Below are 24425 nucleotides of genomic sequence, written 5' to 3'. Positions count from 1 at the left end.
TTTTCTTGACGAGTGAAGTAGAAAATGATAAACAACAACAAACGGAGACTTTGCTTAGTGCACAACATTTCACTAAGCACCTTTCATGTAATCATCTCACTAAATATTCATCACAATCCAAAGTTTAGGTACCATCATTATTCTCAATTCCTAGATGAGCAATTTCAGAAGAGAATATTAATAATCATCTTAAGGTCAGATGGCTAGTAAGAAGTAGGGTCTGAATCTAATGCAGTCTGGCTGTAAAGCCTACACTATTAGACTCTTGTTTTTTCCCCAGGCAGGGAAGACAAGTGGTGTGATGGCCTGGACATTCAGGAATACATTCAAGAGAAGGATGATCTCAGAACTGGCTTCCTGCAAGAAGTCAGGAAGCATTAGACATGAAATCATAATGAGAATGTCATAGATTTTTGGAATTCTGAGATTCCTTTTGCTATTATTTGTAGTTTTAATACTACTGAGTAACAAAAAAATTGAAAAAAATGTACAGGCTTAAGTAGTAGGACATAGAGAAGGAAAAAAATGAATAAATATAAAGTGAGTGCCTAAGTGCATTCTTAGGTGCTATGCATCTGCTCATCACTGGCATGAATTATTTCTTGTTTTATCTCGTAATCCTATAAAATAGGGATAATCTCGTTTATCTTGTAGAAGAGGAAAATGAGGCTGAAAATTATTAGGTCAGTTGCCCAAGAGAAGGAAGAAACAGAGGTGGCTTTGAAATTCAGAGGGACTGATTGAGAAATTTCCCCTGTAACAGTCTGAGAAAGTGGAGTACATAGAAGACCCTGTTTGACTCATGAGTGAGAGGAACCTAAAGAAGGAAAGTAAGTGTTAGCAGCCTACAAAGGAAGTAAAAGTGGATTTCCTACTAGATTGGCTGAGAGTAAAGAACAGAGATGTGAAAAACATGTGAAGAAGTAGAAGAAAAAAGGCTCCCTTTCAGTGGATAAAATGCAAAAAAGGCACCCAAATATATAGAGATAAATTGCAGTATGATAGTCCTTTCCTCTAGCTGGTGTAGTATCATCCCAGGATCCACTGTCTGGCATAAGGAGCATACTTACTATCTCAGCTTTCCTCCTCTCCCAGATGCTTCTGAACAAGGCACAACCTGAAAAACCCGTAAGAAATATCCCTGGACATAGAGAGCCATACTTGATATTAACACATGAACCCAAGGCTTTAACCATAGAAAAATCAGCTTCCATCACATATCTCTTCTTGTCTTTATATCATATCATATAGCTAGCTTCTTACTATAGATACTTTGCACAGCTGCTACTACTTTCTCCTATATGGCATATTTTAAGGTTGAGAGCAACCACAGGAAAATAAAAGCTTATCTTATATTGGAAAACTTATTGTGCAATGGAAAAATGACCTCAAGTGCACTCAGTAAAAGTTATATAAAAGCATAAATCCTAGCCACAGCTGCAGTGTATTAGAGACTACACATTACATCTGTAAATAATTGCAAATCCATTCGGGGTATGATTTTAGGTGCTATAGGAGACAGTTTTGGAAACATATTTAAAGAAGCACTGCCGATTCCCTAACTGCAAGAAAGGCAGGTCACATATCACATAACCAACCATACACCTGCTACATTTCATAGATGTGCTAAAAAGAAGCACCTTTATAATTTGCATCTCAATGTTAATTATCTTATATTTAATATATTATATTTAATATATAATCTATTAAATTTATATGCATTCTGTTGAATAAATACAAGTACATATAATATTTTAGAGTTATTTTAAATTCGTTGTTTCCTGTAGCTTAATTGCATGACAAGTTTGCTTTTTTACGTCTTATAAAATCTTCACTCAGACTTTGTCTCATTTTTACAATACTCATTATTTTCTGAAACTCATACTGGATCAAGCTATTTCATCTAAAATTTGCCAGAGATCCATCAATATATTCTGCTGCCTGGGGTATTAAATTTGATGAAACATTCCTCGTGAGTAGAAAACAAAAACAACTGTAAACAAAGATCAGAAATAGAAACCTTCAGATTACTGTTGGAAGCATGTCAGTATTAAAAGAACACTAAGTTTATTTAATAAATGATCCTTTGAACTAATCTCAATATTATTATAACACCTATTAAATCAGATACACAAAACAGGTCATAAGAGCTACCCTTACTTGATGGTTTAGTATCATAATTATTTATACTAAAAATGTTAATAAAATACTAATAAAATCCATAACTTAGGTACTTTTTTAAAAAAGTAGGCTCCATGGCCAGTTTGGAGCCTGATGCAGGGCTTAAACTTACAACTCTGATAGAGAACTGAACTGAGATTAAGAGTCTGATGCTTAAGCAACAGAGCCACAAGGTGCCCCAAATTATATATAATTTTATCCTCAAGATTTCAGTTGTTCTCATAGATATTTTCTGTAAGATATACAGATGGTATTAATGGTAGTAGTATCCATCAATAGCTACCACTTCACTTTGACAAATGTCCCAGTTACTCCATAAGCATTTCAAAATGAGTAAAAAGGAAAAATTTCTATTTTGTTTTTAAAAAAAGTTTTCAAAATTATACCTACAAAGTATCAGAGAGAAAATATAATACTTACATTCTAGTCAAATTCTTGTAAAGAATTCATAAAGTCATCATTTTTTCCTGTAATTTACTCCAAACATTTCATATCCTTTTTAACAATAATTACAATTCATTTCTTCATGCATTCCTTCAACAGTCTTTCTTTTTCTTCTTCTTTTTTTTCTTTAATAGGCTCCATGGCCAGCATGGAGCCCAATGTGGGGCTTGAACTCATGATCCTGAGAGCAAGACCTGACCTGAGATCAAGATTGGGTGCTTAACCAACTGAGCCACCCAGATGCCCCCTTCAACAGTCTTTTTTAAACACCTACTTCGCATCAGATGTCAAGAAGAATAAGAGTAGGACCTGACTTTTTGAACCCAAGTAAAAGAAAATTAGAAGAGAAAAACTTTTACACTCCACTTTAAATGCTACTGCCTGGAAATGGCACACATTATCACCTCCACTCACATTTTATTGGCCAAAACAAGTCTCATAGCTACAAATAGCTACAAGGGGGTGAGAGCTCAGAAGAAAAAGGAATCGTGGTTCATTGTATAGTCTTAAGAGAAAAAAAAAAAGAGTACTTTTTTTGTAACCTTCTCTGTCTTCTCTTAACTTTATTTGTGCACATTATTCCATAACATTAAATATAATTGTACATTGTTTCCAATATATTTTTGAATTTGAATTTATGAGTAGACCACAAATGTTCTAACAAGAATTTTCCTCTACTACTACTTCATACTGAAAATTAGGTTGGTTCCTATTTTTTAATAACATAATACAAAGCTCTAAGTTCTCCTTGAAGTGAAATTTTGATGTCAAGGATAATCCATACTTATTTTTATTTTTTTAAAGGTTTAATTTTTTTAAGTAATCTCTAAACCTAACAGGGGGCTCAATCTCAACCCTGAGATTGAGTCACATGCTCTACTGACAGCCAGACAGGCACCACAAAGATAATCCAAATTTAATTTTTTTCATTAAGACTGTTTGGTTTGCTTCCAGAAAGTTACCAATTTAATAATTTATTGACCAATGATGTCTGTTGTCTACCTAATATAAATGAGAAGGCAATCTATTAGGTTAGAAGTTGTGAATCATAGGTAGAATATGGCATTCTCACTGATTAGTGCATGGAGTGAGAACTATAGTAACACAAAGAAAAGAATCATTCATTGAGCTGTGAATGTCGTTCAGAATGTTTAAAAAAAAACAATGAATTTTATCTAAGCCTAACATAATAGGTGGAGTTTCAATAGGCATTTGGAATATGAGAGTATAATTCAAATGAGAAAAATAGCATCATCAAAAGGATGGTGGTAAGAAAGTTTAAGGTATATCTAGAAAAGTACTAGGCCATTTGGAGTAAAATGAAATTTTTTTCTTTTTTAATATTTTTTAAAATTTTTATTATTAGGTAATTTCTACACCAAATATGGGGCTTAAACTTAAAACCCCATGATCAAGAGTCACATGCTGGACCAATTGAGCCAGCTAGAAGCTCCTATTTTGTTTTGGTTATACATAGTGAAAAATAAGCAGGACAAGGAGCTTTAGGCCAGAATATAGAGGAATTTGAATGTCAGCTATTAGATATTAAATGAATATTCAACAGAAACTTAAGACAATGACATGCAGAAAGAGAAAGGAGAATGGAAACTACAGCAAAGGTTTGCAGTTGATCTCATGGGGACAGAATTTCAGTAGTGAGGTTGACCAAGAAGGAAAAATTGCAAGAGCCATTGTGAGAGATAAGCTCTCAACTGACTCAATGTAGAGGTAAGGAAGAAATCAAAGATGATGTCAAAGGATGGAGCCTGGGCAATCAGAAAATATTCTGAAAATTAACTAAAATATATATTAGAGAAATGTGGCTTTTAGTGAAGAATATAAAAGTTTGCCTTTAAAACTTTAAGATTACTAAAAAAATTTTAAAAAATAAAACTTTAAGATTAATGGGATAATGAAACTAAAATAGACTTGGCACATGGGAATGGAAAAGGAAATACTGGTACATATTCTGGATGTGAGACCTAATTTGTATAAATGGATGATTTTCTCTAAGAAAAAAGAAAAAAAAAGTATAATACTGTAACAAAGGAAGGTTGATAAAGGTCCACAATTGAGGAATGTGAAAAAAGAGAAGGCAACAAAAGTGAGAAACTGACAAACCAGAGTGTGAAATATATGTCATAAAGATTCCTCTGCATGAGTAGACAACCGTTTTGTTTTGGTTTTTAGTTATTTTTAAATTTTTTAAAATTTTTTTTGGAAACAACAAACTTTATAGGAAACTTAAAAAGGACCAGAGTGAGAATTAAGAAAAATAAACATATGCAATTGTATCTTCAAGAATTTTCATGGAACATTATGACGCATTAAATTATCTACATTCTCTAACAAAAATGAACTGATCTGAGAAAAAGCAGCCTGAAAATATTCTACTGCAGTGTTGCCCAAAAGAACTTTCTGTGATGATGGAAATGTTCCATAATCTCTGTGCTGTCAAATACAGAATTTACTAGCCCCATGAATACTCACAATATGGCTAATGCAACTGAGGAACTGAATTTTTAATATAGTTTAAATAGCCACGTGTGGCTAGTGATTACCAATTGAACAGCACAGTTCTAATGCCTCATGGGTCAAAATCAGTGGTTTCTTCGAGGGATTTCTCTAATGACTGCTGAGGCGTGTAGAGGGTTGGGGGTGGAAAGAGAGGAAAGCTCTTAACAGCTCTATTTAACTGCTTAAACAAGTTCTGAAACTCTCTACAGCTTTCAGAGGCAGGGGATGAGGAAAGGACTCTGGAAGACCTGAGTATGCCCTTGAACTCCTGGCCAATGCCAATGGAAGTAAAAGGCCTAGGATTTGGCTCGCTCAGACGGAAAGAGGTCTATGGTGCCACTCACAGAATCTGAGGCTTGGGCCACCTGTGTGTGGAAATCTTGGCTGTGAGGCTGGCGGAGAGGTGAAGTGCTCATTTCTGGACAGGGTTGCCACGGCTAGAAGAGGATTTAGAAGTGGAGGGATGACCCGAGGGCCCTTTCTGGCCACCTGGAGGCTGGACAGGCCCTTTCTTTTTGGGGTTTAATGTCTTGTTCTTGCTCTTGAATACTCTGCTGGGATCCAGCTTGTTCACGAAGGAGTTGGTCTCTTCTGCAAGCAGGTTTGTGTTGTAGGTGATGGGTTTATACATGTTGAATCATTGCTTGGCTTAGGGGCTAATGCCATAGCTGGTGAAGGCACACTGCCACTGTGGCAGGCCCAGGTGCGTGATGAGCAGGCGATAGTAAGCGGTAAATGTATCTGTGAGAAAATGCCAGTATAATGCTCTGTCCAGGAACCAGATCTCAGTGTCTTGCGCTAATGCTGGTTTCCCTGTTTTGTAGACAAGGCAAACCTTCCCATTCCCATTGCAAGGATCCAGCTCAAATATCACACTGCGAGAATCAAAGTGAGGCTTCTCTGGCTGGTTCTCACTGGCTTCAAGTGTATCATCCTCCAGGTCTGCCAGAGTTGGTGCATTAGGGAGTGAGTACACGGAAGACTGGTTGAGTTGAGTCAGTTTTGAGATGCTGTTAATTGACATGCTGCCCAATGGAATGGTGTGTTCATCCAGCTTCACACTCCATGTCATGTGGAAGCCATTGGTCATCAGGTAAAAATTCTTCACATCCTCAGGTAGCATGCAGTTATTTTTTTGTTCCCATGAAGAAATCATATGACGTTCAGCAGGTGGTTTTTCTATGATAGTCACCTCTGTCACACCTGGGGAAGATTCGAGGATGCGGGTGATCCCCAGGGTCAGCTTCTCCAGGTGCGGCTTGCTGCCGCCCGGGGGCGGCGTCTCCTCCATGGCTCGCGGCCCCGGGGACCCGGCGGGAGAGCCTGGTGGGATGGCACTACGCTGCCCCAGAGGCTCGGACATCAAGTTTGGTTTTTATTTTTACATGGGCCACTCCTTGTTGTTATCATGCATATGTTAGAAGGAGTACAACTTGCCATTACAATGACCGAGATGTATCGATTAACTCTGCTATTAAATTTGGGCAAGTTTATGTTCCTTTCTTAACTGATGTCCTCATCCATTCAACAAGAATGATTACACAAACTTTATTTTATTTGTTTGAGGATACATACAATAATGTATGTAATAGTACCTGGCATCATTCTTAGTAAAATAAATCTTCAATAAACATAAGTTGAATACAGATTCATGTATTTTTAACCAGTTTGACCATACAGTATCTGGGAGATGACATATACGTAGTATGTGTTCAGGAAACATTTGTTTCAGGACTGGGAAAAGATAGACTTTGGAACTGGAAAGTAAACTGCAATATGATTAAACTCATTTTCCATCCTGGATTAATCCAAAAGGCATTTCCTCAATTCGCTAAAAGTATTTTCAACCTCCTTAGTTCATCCTACTCACAAAGGTTACTCTTTATATCTGGCACTATTAATAATTTCTTTAGTAAGAATAGTCATTGGTCTGATCACCAATGACTATTCTTAGCTATGGATGGTTCTCCTAACCCTGTGGTGAATCGTAGGATTATACGTTTTGGCTCCCTTGTGATTGAGAAAGTGTATATGATTAGTTCATGACAGTGCATTATAGAAAAAGTGACATTTGTGAATATTCAGTCAGTCTAGCTCTTTGGGTGAAACCAACCTGACATGGACATATACCATGAGCAAGAAATAAACCTTGTTGTATAAACCAATAAGAGTTTGGATTTTTTGAAAATGCAACATAACTTAGTCAATCTTGATTAGTATATTCAACTTATTTGTGGGAAAGTCCCTTCCAGATTTGCTAATTTTAAAATCTCAGCACCTCCAGTACCACTAGGATTATCATAACATTTGCATTTTTATGATTTAAAGATGAGCTAAGACACTACAGTAGACTGATGTATCAGAAACTAACTACTATAAAATATGTAAATAAAGGGAGACCATAAATATATTGTCATATTTTTTATAAGTAGGCTCCATGCCCAGTGTGGAGCCTAACATGGGTCTCAAACATAACAACCCTGAGATCAAAACTGAAGCCAAGATCAAGTGTTGGATGACCAACCAACTGAGCTATCTCGAGGCCCCTGTTACTATATTCATTAAGGAAATCAGCAAATCTGTTCCTTTAAGACATTAGAGGGGGTTAAAAAGAGGTTGTCTATAAGCAACTTCTTTCTATTATTGCATTTTGATTTCTTGACTCTGGAAAGTTCTTACTAAGATAAAACTGTTGTGTTCTCATTGGATTGGAGAAAGAGGGCTGGTGAAAAGACTGATGCTCTTGTTTTATAATTAAGGGTACAGTTGGTGTTAAATTGGCTAGCTAATAGATATTTTGGAGGAAAAATCAAATTTCCTAATGAAATTTGTCAGGTTTTTTTTTTTATGTAACTGGTAAAAAAAAGTCATATGTTTTACTGTAAGTACCAAATCCTATTGCATTCAATAATCTATGAGGTATCTACTATTCTAAATGAATGTCTTCTGAAGAATTCTTGACCAAGATTGAAAAACATACACCAGAGCAAAACAAATAATCTATTTTTACTTAAGGAACTTCAGTTCGGTTTTTCTACTGAAGTACTGACTACCTATTACTATAATCATCATCCTTGATCCGTGTCCCATTTAAGTGGATGTGTTCACTGCTGTTCTTGGTACCTGATGAAGGGTTGAATGATGGGGTGCCTGATAGTATTTCCATGGCAAATGCTACTAGTGGTTGATAAAGCCAGGCCTCTAGGGGCCAATTTTCTAAAACTCATGGGGAAAAATAGGAGCAAGAAAATGAACTACCTGGTTATATATTTTTTTTTCATTGTTTCAAGGAGACTATTTTCAAGAATGATTGTGACAGGAATAAAAAGACAAGGACAAGCAGCCCCAAACTGTCAAAATTCCAGCATTTTTGCAGCTGCTTTCCTGATATATGCCAATGACTTATGCCAAAGAGGAGGGGAAAGAAAGGAAGAAAAGTTTCTTTTCTCAAAGATGATGTCAATATATCTGAAGCACTGGCTAAGGATTAGTGTAGATGGTATTATTGACAATTTGTCTTTAAGGACAGATTAAGTTTCCCCATTAAAGGGTGAGAACATCCTGTCACAAACCTACAAAGTACTTACCAACCTAATGTTGAAAGGAGGATATACAACTCTTTCACCTATAATATTAGGTCCAATTATTAAGTACCTCCTCTGTTCTAGGCTCTGGGCTATAGCTGCACCAAATTTGAAATTTTATTTCTCAAAATCACCCTGTGAAATTATTATTATTGCCATTCTGTAGGATGAGAAAAATTTCTCAGAGTTCAGTCCTTTGTTCAAAATTGCATGACAGTGAAGTAGTATCACAGTCCTTTCTAATATAATGCAGTTGCTCTCCCTCTATCCATCAAACAAATAACACTAACAACTGGTAGAGTAAATCCAAGACAAAGAAAAGAATTTTAAAAGCAAGTGAGAGGAGAAAGTTAAAAAAAAAAAAAACACATGAGGAAGATTGCCTGCTTGAGATTTTTTTTTTAAAGGAGATAGGAGAGATAAGTAATTTTGTTTCAATTTGCCATGTTAATCAAGGTGAATTAGAGACTATATCTTGCCAAAAGGAAGGCTATGAATGGGTTATTGGCCAGTTCAGTCAGGAAAAGATTGGCAATAATTGAGGAGGGAAAATAGCTTAATATGGGGATAATCCCTGGCTAATTTAAAGAAAAAGGTGGTTAGAAAGTATCAATTACCTCCTCTTTTCAAATGTTAAGTAGATTTTTATTATGAAACATAATTACTTAATGTCTCACATAGTTGACTTTTAAGACAGCCAAAGCCTAACCAGAATCTTAGTGAAATCTTTTAAACAGACGTTCAGGAATGAGACTGCTATGGATTTTGTTTTTGACATCTGGGGATTTTCAATTTGGGCATAACGTGTCATTCTGGCTTCAACACGTGGGAAAGTTCTGGATTCTGGTGCCATTTAATTTCCATTTGGCCCCACACACACTCCTTCAGTTCTTGTATCTCCTTTACCTTATATGCAAAATGAAGAGAACCTATGTTTTAAGGATTTTGTGAGGGTGAAATGAGATAATAAATGCCATGGCATTTTGTGCAAATGAAAATGGTGATTATAATCTGTGCACCTTCATTTTGGTTCCTTATACCAGTAGAAGGTTCAACTTTATTACTCTAGCTATTATACATTTTAGTGATTTTTCTTAGTTTTTGTCCTCCTTAATTAGTCCTTTCTCAACGGTAAGTTGCCAACTGAATGAGTAGCAGTTTGATAGTTTCTACCTTATATTCTAAATTAATTGTACTAGAAAGATCAATTCATTCTGCTGATGAATTGATTCTAGGTTTTAGAATCAAAAAGACCTGTAGTTAAATCTCTACCTCTGCAAATTCCGAGCTCTGTGATCATGGACCAGTCATTTAGGCCCTCTGAATTCATTTCTTCATTTATAAAATGGGAGGATGAAAGTTCAGAAAGATCATGTATGTATAGGCAATGGTACACTCTGATTAGATGAAGTATATTTTCCTTTATCTCTCTCAGTTTTGTATTTCAGCTCTAAATCCAGAAGATAGGCTCTCTCCTACGTAATTTTCATATACAGGCCTGATTCATTATAGTGGTTTAAGGAAGTTGAGTAAATAACAAGACAGATGGGGTCATGAGCACACAGGTACTCCTGAAGGGGAAGAATATCCCAGATTTCTCCTTTTGTCGTAGTGCCACTGGTGTTTATGAAATTGACCAGCCACTTCCCTTTTCAGAATGACCAGCTGCGAGGGCTTAGCTTGCTTCATGTAGCCAGAAGCAGAATAGCCAGGATAACAAATCACAGCTGAGTTCCCAGGTTGATCTGGAGCATGTACTTGGCATAGCAGACTAAATTCTTATTATCTTACGCATGGAGTTAATATGAGCCTCATTAATGACAGTTATTGTATGATTACCTGGCCAAAAACAATGGACATATTATTTTTATAGATTTATTCAGTGATATCTGCTCAACCAACAATTATTTAACACTTTTGTGTTAAGCCCTATACTTGACACTGGGGACTTAAAAAAAAAAAAAAAAAGAAAGAAAAGAAAAAAAAAAGAGTAAATCAAGGTCACTGCTTTCCAGGAACATGAAATTTAGAAAGAAAGAGAAATAGATGCACCATTGACTATTTTACAACCATGACAAATTCTAGATGCCTAACAGGGTATGATTAACCCTACCCACATTGTGGAGGAGGCAGACTTCTCAGATAAAGTTAATTTTCTTGGATCCAAATTGTAAAAGTCACAGTAAGGGAACAGGGAAGCTAAAATTAAACAAAATGCGAATGGGCTGGGTTTCAATATTCTCATGAGTTGGAAGATGATTCAGTTACTAGGAAGAACCGGAAAAATGATTTTCAAATACTTCTTCCCTTGTCTCTTCCTGGATTCCCAAGGATAGCCCAGTGTGGATGCCCCTTGAAATAATTCCCCACCACTGTGTAACCAGGATAGAGCAGTTCTCTGGTATCTTAGAGCTAGTCTCCTTCTAAGCCACATGGCTTATTTTAAAAGCTGGGAAGAAGGTGTAAGGGGTGTTTGCCAAAAGTGGCAATTGATCTGCCCAAACACTGGGAGGGCTGACTCTGCCCTTGCCAATAGTCATTTGGAGTTATAGAGAGACTCTGTGACACTTTCGAAGTTCTTTAGTCTCAACTCCCACTCTCTTCAAACAATCTGCAGAAATTAAAGTCTTCTACAGTGCCTCAATATTAGAAATGTAATTCCCTAGATTTTGTTTGTACATAAATGTCAGTACTATAGCTGTACACCAATACTTCTTTCTAAGACCTTGGAGGTCTAACTGGGATGAGTGCTACTGGTACAGGAAGCAGAATTAAATCAGATGGAAATGGTCATACCACATTAAAAGTCCTTACTTAAATTGAACCCTTGGAAAAATATTTTTGCAGATGAATTGATCCATCTACTCTTGGCAAAAGATCAGAAGTTGAATTTCTAATGGATTCCTTTGTGCCTTAGCTGCCTGAATGATTAGAAATAAAGATGCACTTGGGAGTTCAGCTTTGGGGAGGCGTATGACACAGTGGTTAAGATCTCAGACTTGGGGTTGGGTTCCTTATTTTCCAAAGCCAGCGCCAGTCCTTACTGTGCCCTTGGGCTATTTACTTAAAAACCCTGGTCCTGAATTTCTTCATCTGTAGAATCAGGACTACAATAATATGAATATCACTTCAGTGAATGGATGAATTAATACATGGAAAACTCATAAAGCCTGATCTGTTGTAAGCATTCAAAAAGGTTAGCTATTATATTAACTGCTTTAACTTATTGCCATACTCCTCTTTCCTAAAATGTTTTGTCTTGACCTGTACTGCATTCTCCATATATCTCAACTTCTTTCTGAAATATGGAGAATATGTAACTCTTCTGGAAAAAGCTCCAGGTACAGAGACCATGACACCTGGGTTGGGAATCAGGATCCCTTACTCTGTGTGGCCTTAGCAAAAATACATAATCTGTCAGTTAAACTATCTCTAAATGATCTTTGCAGGGCTTTGATGTAAATAAAATCATTTATATCAATGCTGCTCAATACTTGACAATTCTTTCCACTGCCTCTTTGCATACCTCAGTTTTTGAAGGTTTCTTTTTTTTTTTTTTTTTTTGTCACAAGGTAGAGATGATAACACCCACCTGGCCCAAAATAGAGCTAGAACAGCTGCAGTTGAAATTGGGGTGCAGGCTAGCAGGTGGCCCTGAAAAGTTCTTTCATGTCCAAAACTTTAACCACAGACTCTTGCCTACATAGGAGGGGAGGATGAAGAGAGGAAAATGAATTTAGAGCATCGGGTTCTAAATTCCAAAACCTAATTTTACTCTCATGAAAGAGATATGGCAAAGAGACACTGCGGTGTTTAGAGAAGCACAAACAAAAAGTCAAGGGTCCAAGTATAAACCCTTGGTTTTATTAGTAATATTAGGTAATATTAGTAATATCAGGTAAATAGGAATTACTTTTAGAGTTTTTCATTAAAATTCATTCTTCACAACAACTCTATGGAGTATATAGGATTATTGTCCTCATTTTACAAATGAGGAAACAGAATTTAAGTACCTTTGGCATATGTAGGCCACTTGTATCCATGTGTTCATCATCCCCACATTATGCTGCCTCTGCACAGATACAGATAATTTGTTCCAACTGTTTGTTTATCAATAACACAAATATCAATCCCAAACTCCCAACAACCAACAGGTATATACACCAGAGACTTTTTATTAAAGATAATAGAAATGATGTTTTATAAATTTATCCAATGACAATGATCACCTAGGGTGCTTTCTGAACATAAAAATTCCAGACACCTCCTCAGACATAAATAATCTCCAGAGAGAAATCTGGGAACAGCTGTAGTTGACAATGGCTCCTGATGATTATTAATATTATAAAACAGTTTGGGAAATAACAAATGGAATGAAGAATGAAAAAAATCTTAAGGCAGTACTTCTCACACACTAATATGCAGACAAATAAACTGAAGATCATGCATGCTAAGCTTCAGCCTTGGGCCTATGTTTCTGCATTTCTAACAAGCTTCCGGTTATGCTAGTACTGCTGGTGGGCAGACCACATTTTGTGAAGCAAAGCATTAGGCAATGACTCAGCAGTCTGGGCTCTAGACTGTTAGCCATAACCTTGGCCTTTTAATAAACAAAATAATCACTTCGATTGTTGGTACAAAATGCAAAATCATTGTATCCTCTCTTTAGATTCCAATTTGACAGGGTACGGGCACTTTTCAAAAATATACTCCTTTTTTAACAAGAATCTCATGTGATTTGATTCTGATGCAGATAGTCCTAAATCCCACTCTCCACTGATAAACACTGCAAATGCGGCAGAAATCAAAGCACTCTAAAGGTGGAAAGAACAGCAGTGTGCCATTATAGAAGTCATTCAATCCTTTGGTTTTATCACCCATAACCTGGAGAGAATAATATGTGCCTTTATAGAGTTGTTAGGATAAAATGAGATAGGACATGAAAGCAAAGAACAGCTGAGCCACCCTATTCAAGGGGTCAACGGAAATAGGATATGGATCCAGTAAAGAACCACTTTCGGCCAAAGTGGCAGAAAAGCTTTCCTATATTTTCTTGATTCTTAGGCTATAAAGGCAATTCACAAAATCACTACATTCACTCTATCCACTTACTAGCTAGGCAGGGCCGATCCCCTGTCTGTTATTATACAATGACAGTCTCTCTATCTCTCTGTATATATGCATTTCATACCTCCAAGTGAATATTTATCATCTAAAAAATATTTATCATCTATCTACTTATAGAGATAAATATATTTGTGTTTGTACACATATGCACGTATATGTTTGAATATGTAAAATAGGGGCAGCCCCGGTGGCGCAGCGGTTTAGCGCCATCTGCAGCCCAGGGTGTGATCCTGGAGGCCCGGGATCGAGTCCCACATTGGGCTCCCTGGTGGAGCCTGCTTCTCCCTCTGCCTGTCTCTCTCTCTCTCTCTCTCTCTCTCTCTCTCTCTCTCTGTCTCTGTCTCTATGAATAAATAAATAAAATCTTAAAAAAAGAATATGTAAAATATATCTGTAAATATGAAATATACATGTATGGATATATAGTTAAATTTTATAGATTCCTTGAGATTCTAAAGACACATGTAATGTAGCTAACCTTTAAAACAATGCTAATGTAGCTCCTACAATATGACATTTTAACAACACCTTTTTAATAATGCATGTTCTTAAATGTTAAGCTGATTCATATGTTATATTCCCAACTTTTAAATCTCAAATTCTACTTAGAATATCAATAGAATATGGAAAAATACAAAATTTTATTACAGAATTTTCTAAGGAATTATAGTGGTCTGCTATTGTGTCTTAACCTTGCTTGAAAGTTTATTACTTTTTATAAAGAGAGAGGATCTTTAGCTTCTTTCTCAGAACATGCTTTATTGGATTATCAAAAAAAGAAAAAAAGGAAAAGAAAAGGAAAGAGGAAAGAAGAAAGGAAGAAAGAAAGAGAAAGAAAGAGACAAACAAACCTTCAAAGTACTGTCTTTTATAGCCTATGGCAAGGACAAAGCTTAGGCTGATACCTATTTCAGAAGCAGCAAAAATATGTCAATTATAAAGAAAGCTACAAAAAAAAAATAAAGAAAGCTACATACTATATTCCATTTGGTGTATCCAGATGATTTAAAATGGGGATTGGGCACAAACAAACAATGCAAGTATGAAAATCACAATCATTTGAATATACTTTCCATATATTTAATGCCATACCTTTAACACAGAGTTGATTTACAAACTTGCATGGGTGTCATGTATATTTATTGAATTGTCATAATGTAAAGTATAAGAGGTAGTGCATTTTAATACATTTTGACAGAGTGAAACATTTTAATGAAGTCTATAAAATTATGCTGCTTATAGGTAGTCAAGTGACTAAAACGACTTTTGGACCATTAGTTACATGATGAAATTTCCAAAACAGTTCCCTTTGTTCCTTCACGATTTGGCCACGACATTGAAAATAGATGCAAAACTTTCTTTGTTTTAAGGTCCAGAATTACATTCACTTTCAACTTTGATGTGTTTCAAGACCTACATGAGAGTAAGGCATTTAAAATTAAATGATATTTGTTAAAATTTTATGAGCTTTTTCTTTTCAACCTAAGGAGAGAGATTCAGTGTAAATTTGTGTAGGTGTATTTACTTTTGAAAAGGAAGCTATTTTAGGCTTGGGTTATAGCTGAAATAATGTAACACAAATAAGGTTATTGGCGATATTTAAGTTGGGTTACTTTTTCTATCTAGATTTCTTTTAAAACATAGGAGTACAAATGGATATCATAAATTGGGAAATAAAATGTGTGTGTGTGTGTGTGTGTGTGTGTGTGTCTCCCAAACAAAGATCTATATCTGTATCATCTATCTCCCCCAAAAAAATGCTCCTGGGGAAAAATAACATCCAAAAGGGAGTACAGTCTCACTTTCTCCATATTTGTACCTATAACTGTATCAGACTTAACATGAAAAAATAAATATAGATTAAAATGTAATTTCTTTTTCTCTTCCCTACATCTTGTGATACACAGATAATTAGCATTTCTGCTTCTATTCTTGATTTTATTACAACATATATACAAGCCATTGATTATTAATTTGGATAAAATTCAGAGAGTAATTTCATCGATTATGAATATAGACAACAAGCCAAGGTAGTCTTAACAGTATTCTCATTTTGGTCAACAAAACAATTTACAGATGTTTTCATATCACTTTTAATTTGCCACAGATATCTTGAAATATCAACCACATCCATCACTGTTTCAAAATTACAGTATTTAGTATACACACTGCTAGATTTTTAATGAATCACATATTTTACTCTATCACAAATTTATGATATGGTTTACTTTGTATTATCTATACATTTAGTGTTATTAACATTAAAACATTTTTCTAATAGTGCACATTGGAAATGGACTTCAAATAAAAATTATTCCAATTAGAAACATCTAAAATGAATCCGTGGCACAAAATGATCAAAAACAGTTGTTTTGAGCATGAGTCAGGTCATGTCACTGCTCTCTAGAAAACTCTCCAATGGCTATGCATCTCACTGAGTGAAGTTCTTGTGGTCCCTTGATTTTTATTGCCATTAGCTCTGGCCTTGTCATTTTTTTTTCTTTCTCAAGTATATAAAAAATACCCCCAACTGAGAGCTTTTCCATTGATTGTTTCCTCTAACTAGATTTACTTTCTGTTAGATATAATCATGTTATACTTACCTCCTTCTAAACTTCGTTCAAATGTCACCTCATTCAAGTCTGTGCTAATTTTTTAAAATTTATAATCACATCCCTTCATACGATCCTATTTTCCTTACTCTGCTAATGACAGTACATAATTTACTATTTATTTTCTATCTACCCTCCCCTAGAATATAAGCTTCATTGAACCAGGAATTTGTGAGTATGTGCATGTTTTCTGTTTTGTTCGCCACAGTATCATAATGTATTTGAAGGTGCTCAATAAAAACTTGTGAAATGAAATAACAATATGTAAAAAGAAATGATACTTTAAGACTGGAAAACAGAGTAAATTGCCTCTACAAGAGTAGATTAGCCCATTTTTATATTTGCTAAATGTAGAACCAGAGAAATTAGACAGAAAGTTGATGCTACATCTTTATCATACTGGTTAACTGTGTCTATGGAAGATATACTAGTTTCCAGGAGCTACTGCAACAAATACCACAAATCTAGTTTCTAAAACACCAGTCTATTCTTTCACAGTTCTAGAGGCTAGAAGTCCCAAATGGAGATGTTAGCAGGGCTACAGTCCCTCTGAAGGCTCCAGGGGAGAATTATTCCTTGTCTCTTCCAGCATCTAGTGGTTCCTGGAGTTCCTTGGTTGGTAACAGAACTCCAGTCTGCCACCCTGTTTGCATGGCCTTCTCACCTGTGTGATTGAGTCTTCCTTTTCTTTCTCTTACAAAGACATCACTCATATAGTATCTGTCTTTCTCTGACTGACATATTCACTTAGCATACAATTTCACTCATGTGTGGAATTTAAGAAACAAAACAAATGAACATGGTGGGTAAAAGAGGGGAAAACCAAGAAACAGACTCTTAACTATAGAGAATTGATGGTTATCAGAGGGGAGGAAATGGGTGGGGGATGGGAGAAATCGGTGATGAGGTTTAAGGAGGGCACTTGTGATAAGCCTTGGATACTATATAGAAGTGTTGAATCAATAAATTCTACACTTGAAACTAATATTACACAGTATATTAACTAACTAGATTTTAAATAAAAACTTTAAAAAAATACAGACACCAGGTCATTGGATTTAGGGCCCACTCTGAATCCAGGATGAATTCAGTAGGGATCTTCAATTTAATTATGTCTGAAAAGACCTTATTTCCAATGAGGTCACACTCACAAGTACTAAGGATTTGGACTTGGACAAATCTTTTTGAAAGACACAATTCACTATAATAATGATGGACAAAAAATGATCCAGAAATTTCTACCTAAACAAACTAGATCTTTTCATTTACCGTGTTCTCAGAAGACATTTATGCCTTCTTAATATTTTTTTCTAGAATTTCATGCCTCATTCTGGAAGATCTTCTAATTAATTTTGAAGGGAAGAAAAGAGGTTTATTATTACTAAAAGTTCTTTTAAAAATTTAAATGGGAGAAATAGTAGCCTGTGAAGTAGAACTCTGAAACATAGTTTAAGTGACTAAATGTAAATTGATTTTTAACATCTAAGCTCAAAGTAAACTGACTACAGACTGAGAACTCTAATTTGATACCTTTCCCACTAGGAAAAAGTGATAAGAAATATCTGATAAATGAATGCCTCTTTCTTTCCATAGGGGCCATAGGTCAATTGTGGCTAGTTATGATGGAGATCAGACTGCAACACAGGTCGCCTACCTGTGAGATTCATGATTAGGGAAGAAATAAATTAGAGGTTAAGTGCTGAATGACTGGAAGAAACTGGTAACATTTATTGACTACCTTCTACTTGCCAAAAGAAATAATATGTGCTTCATATACTGGATTTAGATCCATAAGAGTAACTACTTCCAAGGGTTGTTTTTTTGTGTTAAATGTGTACCTAATATGATTGACCATCACTATTACCAAAAATGATACATATAAATTTCTAACTTTTGATTCAAAATGGCACATGTGCAAGAAGAAAAAGAGATAGAGATGGTAGGAAAAAAGACTTGAAAATGTTACTTGGCTATAATAAGCTCAGAAGGAGCTAAATATGTATTAAAATTAATAAATGTATTCTTGCCTTGAATTCCTGGAAATATATGCCTTAGTCAATGGTGGTTCAGCACTACATTTTAGTTCAGATCACAAGGAGGATTTGGCATTAGGTTCTAGGCACTTTGAGGATAACCTTTACAAAGTATAGGATAACCACATAGGTAAAGAATCTGGGAAATATGTATTATTAAAAACAGATAAAGGAAGAAGGGATATTTAACTTGAAAGAGATACTCAGAATAGAAACAGCATTTTTATTCAAAAATTTGAACTATGGTCAGGTGGGAAGTTGTAAAATGACATAAAACCAAACCAAATAGACAAGCAAACTAGAAAATGAAAGTGACAACAGACAAGATTAGAGCGCCTTGTAAAAACAGCTGCTAAATATGGGAACTATTAAACAGTGAAATGGACTGCCTGGTCAGACACTGAATTTCCATAATAGCAATCACTACTGTTCATTGAAGTGCTTGGTACCAAGCTAACTGCATGTCTCCACTATCGTAATCAATCTCAACAACAACACTATGAGGCAGATATTATTGTCTCCATTTCTTGGAAGAGGAAATATAAGTGATTTGTCCATGGTTGAACAACTAGAAATTCTAAACTTATTATTTCAGCCATATTTACAGTCTTGGCCTTCTATGATACACTAGATTGAGTACATCTGTTATGAGTCTTTTAAAAAAGATGCTGTGCATCCAGGTGTAGTATATATGACTTCTAAGGTTATACATGAAAGGATATTTAGAATAGTCCTGGTAGTAAGAATAGCTAAAATGTACTGAGTATGTAAAAGGATAAATTTTAGAAGAGAGTATAATCATATAATCATAATTCTCATACAGACATAAAATGAACATGTGCCAAAGATTTTATTTAACTCGTCAATTAATGAGGGAACCAGTAAGATATTACAACTGGTTCTAAGGATAATTAAATCTTAGACACACACAAACACACTAAGTAACAAAAAAATCTTTTTTACAAATAATTCAAAATTATGTATATTCCACAGGGAAGGAGGGAAGTCAGTCATATTTTGTTAGAACAAAATCTATTTTCATGTATATGGAAAATAATCGTGCACATTGTTACCAGTTATCTACAACGTACAGAGTGATAAAATAGCTCCAAGATAATGAGAGGTGCAGAGACCCACAAGAATCAGACAATCTAAGAGGACATGCTCAGAAAACACCCAGTTTTCCATTGAAGGCACCCAAGTAGTCCCATTTCAAAGTATTTCACAATGTTTTGTTCAAGTGTTCATTATCATGATTGTACAAGTCACATAGATTAGAAGTAGCAAAGAAGTGACAGAAATGTAAGTCTGCTTAGCATGAAAGACAATGATACTGCAAGAAATCACACAGGCTCCCCAGGGATATGTGTATGTTGCATAGGAAAGCAAGAGGAAACTGATAATTAGTGAATATCTACCACATTCAGTGCTAAGCATTTTACACTTTATAACAATAACAACAAATAATTATTTAGTGCTTTCAATATGGCAGGCTTTGTGCTAATTGATTTATGTGCATTAATATGTATAATTTTCCTACTAGTCATAGTAACAACAGTATCAGAAAAAAAGGCAATAATAGTGCCTCAGTTTAGTTGAATGGTTATGAAAGCCAAGTACTTATCCTAAGTCCTTCCTTCCTTCCTTCCTTCTTTCCTTCCTTCCTTCCTTCCTTCCTTCCTTCCTTCATTTATTTATTTATTTAGAGAGAGAGAGAGAGTCAGAGGAAGAAAGAGAATCTTCAGCAGGCTCCACACCCAGCATGGAGCCTGACATGGGGCTCAATCTCACAACCCTGAGATCGTGGCCTGAGCCAAAAGAGTTGGACACTTACCCAACTGAGTCACTCAGGCACCCCAGTATTAACTGTTACTAAACTTAGAAACCTCAGCTATGATTTATATTATCCCCACTTTATTAATGAAGAAATTGAGGGATAAGGAGGTTGATAAATTAGCCAAAATCACACAGCTAACAATATTACAATGTAGATCTATGAATACAATGCTTGTGGTTAAAATTATTATACTACTAAACTGTCATGGATTACATGTCAATGCATTTTGAAGTGTACCTATTAGAATACAAAATTGTTTCTTTATGATATTCCTAAACATCATAAAGACAAATATTAAGCATGCTGGGTTTTCAAAAATATTCTTATAGTTTTTTTATTTTTTAAAGATTTTATTTATTTATTCATTAGAGGCAGAGACATAGGCAGAGGGAGAAGCAGGTTCCTGTGGGGAGCCTGACTCAGAACTCGATCCCAAAATCTTGGGATCACGATCTGAGCCAAAGGTAGACACTCAAACACTGAGCCACCCAGGTGCCCCAGTTCCTGTAGTTTTAAATAACCCTCAATGTTTATATGTATTTCACAAATAGTTTGCTTAAAAATATACTTAAATAGAATCCATAACCAAATTTGAAATTTCTTCTTTAAGAAATTCATTCAAAGAGCCAATGATTAAACTCTAAGTGGACAGTTTTCTCTGGATCACTTATGTTAAAGAGAGTTTTCAGACCAAATATTCAGCCTGACTCTCTCTCCTGCCACTTCCCTCTTGGCCTCTTCTAAAGTAAGTTCCTACACGTTCTAAGAGAAAAGAAAAAAAAAAAAAGAATAGATCTCAGAGATAGAAGATAGAGGCAAACTACATTATCAGCAGTATACATTTATTCGCATTTGATAAAATATATTGTTTATATTTTATTGCTATGTAGGGTTGTAGAATTGTGCTATAATTTGTAGCAAAATAGATCATTTTAATAGGTCAATATATTTTAAAAGATGCCTTTCATATTTGCAATATTCTTGATTAATTTTATTAATTTTTTAGCTTGCCCAGTAGTATATATAAAGATTTTGATTTGAATGGTAATTCAAGCCAGCTCCCACCTTAATGATTAAATATGTCAAATTCATAGAGACTGTGTTTCAAATTACCTTTGTTAAGCCATGTAATTGGAAGGAAGTAGTGGTGTGGATAATCCTAAATACTGAATGATTCTAAAATCATTTAGAGTTGGCTTTGGGATATTATCAATTTGGAAGCAGATTTATTTTCTAATTGTACTTTGCTCAGGCTAAACTTAAAATAGGCAAATATTATTCAATAAGAAGGTGGCACAGCCCAAAGTGCTGTGGTTGGTCAGAGTACTCTGGACTGGATTGTTGATTGTAGTGCTAACAACAACAACAAATAACAGTGATATAACATACATCAAAAGTAATCTATAAACAAAGCAAGATGAATATCACCAAAGTTGTAGGCTTTTAAATTCATGTGCAAACAAGAAGGAGAAAGGTTCAGTCACTTCTTGTCTGAATTCATATGGAAAGTTGAAATAGATTATTTACATATTAGAAAGTATTTTTGCTACCCATCTTGATACTAGCTATTATTTTATTTTCATGTATCCCTTATCTGTGTGTGTCTCCAAAGTCAATTTATACTTTATTATTTCTTTTAAGGTTTTATTTATCTATTCATCAGTACACACACACACACACACACAGAGAGAGAGAGAGAGACAGGCAGAAGGAGAAGCAGGCTCCATACAGGCAATCCGATGTGGGGCTCAATCCCCGGACTCCAGGATCACGCCCTGGGCCCAAGGCAGGCGCCAAACCACTGAGTCACCCAGGGATCCCCCAATTTATACACTTTGAACTACTACAGTCCTGTGTCGATGATAGTGGGCACAGAGACATTCCAATATATACATCATATATATCATATCCATATATATGTATATATCATATGCCATACATATGGTGTACATATACTATATATGTCATATATATATATATATATGGATAGATCATTATAATCACTGTGTCAGTAAAATCATTGTGAGGAGAAATTTGTGTGATCAAAAGAAAACAAGTTAATTATTTTTTAATCCCTAGCAAAACTATCAGTTAGCAATATGAAAATCTGATGTGGGTAAAGATATAGATATAAATATGGATACTGATATAAAAATAGATGCTAGCATGAAAATTATTGAAACTTATGATAAAGTACTGTGAGTAAAAACAATAAAAACGCACAAATAATGTTACTATAATTGCAATTGGTAAGTTCTGCTATTACTTTTGTACCTATAAAACATAATTTGTGAAGACTGAATTTTTAAATTAGGTTTTTGTAATAATATAGAGAAGTCATATTTTCTTTAGCCTTAGGTATGCATTCAAAAGTGGGGTCCATATATCAATATGATAATCCAATAATTAAACTGGGAAGCAAAAGGAAAGTATATATTCATGGTGTTGTAAAGGTTTAGGAAAATTGAATGCAATTTCCTGACCTATTTCTCTATTTGTCTTACCAAGATGTGTTATTCACATATTCTGTCTGTTACAGTTTGATATTAATATTTGATATCCCCTATCTTCAGATTCATTCTTAATTTTTTATACCTTACAGTCTTTCCCTCATTTTCACAGGTTGATCATTGACAAATTTCATTCCTTAAGTGATATAGCTTTATGTAGCTTAGCTCTCCTCATCACTTCAAACTTTACAATCAATTTATTACCAATTTTGGTAGATGGTTGAATTCATAAATATGGTCATAACCCAATAATTAATTCTTGCTCTCCTGCTTTTCTCATTTTATATTTCACATGTCATTTAGCTTTCATGAGTAATACCGGATTCCTTTATAGATGATGTTTGGGAAAGAGTTAGCATGGCAGTCCAGGGCTTTAGGAGGATCTGCTGACAGAGATGGGTATTGGCTGGCATCTAGGAACTTGGCTTTTAAACTGACCCTCTATCAGTAACTGATAAGGTTGTTTTATTATACCAGCCAAATTAGACTGTATAAACAATGTGATTGATTGTGAACATCTGTTTTCTTTCTGGGATTCTAGAATTTTGATAGTTGTGGGTAGGTCGAGATTGCCTATGTAATCACAAGCTCCCCACCCAGATTCCTTAAACTCTAAGTCTCACATGGATTTTCTTGGAAAGGAACACTGTATGTGTGTTGTATTTCATGTCTGGAGGACAGCATACTTGATGTGACATCCTTTCGGAGAGCATAGGAAGGATGCACATGGATCTCTCCAGAGGCAATCTGGTATATATTGCTTCCTCACTCACTAAGCTGTGTATTCTTACTGTGTTCCTGCAATAATTATCAGTCATGAGTACAGCTATCTGCTGAGTCCTGTGAATCCTCTTAGCAAAGCACTGAACTTTGGGTGGTAGTAGAATAGCTGACACAAATGGTGTCACAGACTTCTGTCTTGAACACAATTCTCATGTCTGTAATGGCCCCCAGGACATTTCTTCTTAGTGGTCTTAATAATGCAGCAAAAGATAATTACCATTTCTTTAAACACAAACATGTCACAATTCTGTAAATGGTATTAAAGTTCTTTAGTTGCCTAGATTCAAAATATTAGTGTGATCTTTGAGAGCAAGGAAGATCTGTAAGAGAGAAAAGAGGTTTCAAAATCAAGAAGATTCCCACACCAGCTTTATTCTCAAATCCCAGTGTATTAGCTTAATGAACTTGAGCAAATAGGACACAGCTCGACATGGAGTCAAAATTAATATATTGTAATCATTTATTAATTAAAAATATTAATCATGTTATTCTTAATCCCTCTTACAGTCACCATCATACTATCATTCAAACATTGTACAAATTGTACCATTTGCATTAGTAGAGTCATTAACTTCCCCTTTCTCACTGGTACCACCCCAATCTGGCCTCATTTCCTTATTGCTACTCTAGTGTAGAAATCTACTTAGGTCTCCTCTTCTGCTATGTCTAACATGTTTTTCTAGATTAATCTCTGAAGTAGAAGTTTTCAAATTCAGCTCCAGGGAGTCCTACAATTCCCAGTAACTGTCACAGAGATGAGAGGGACAGGAATGTGGAGAGCCATAGATCTCACATTG

General features: G+C 35.2%; 1 protein-coding gene and 1 long non-coding RNA gene across 3 annotated transcripts in view; both read right to left on the bottom strand.

Moving 5' to 3' along the window:
- LOC129494527 (uncharacterized) overlaps positions 1 to 24425 on the bottom strand; it is a 1043078-nt gene that overhangs the window by 874423 nt on the left and 144230 nt on the right. The window lies entirely within an intron of this gene.
- On the bottom strand, positions 5555 to 6441 carry LOC129494524 (tubulin polyglutamylase complex subunit 2-like). The gene is given in 1 exon segment (XM_055301430.1): positions 5555 to 6441. A coding segment is annotated over 1 exon segment (879 nt). The 5' UTR covers positions 6434 to 6441.

Source organism: Nyctereutes procyonoides, unplaced genomic scaffold (genome assembly GCF_905146905.1).
Source record: "Nyctereutes procyonoides isolate TBG_1078 unplaced genomic scaffold, NYPRO_anot_genome, whole genome shotgun sequence".
In the NCBI taxonomy this organism is placed as follows: domain Eukaryota; kingdom Metazoa; phylum Chordata; class Mammalia; order Carnivora; family Canidae; genus Nyctereutes; species Nyctereutes procyonoides.
This window is presented reverse-complemented; position numbering and strand designations above follow the sequence as displayed.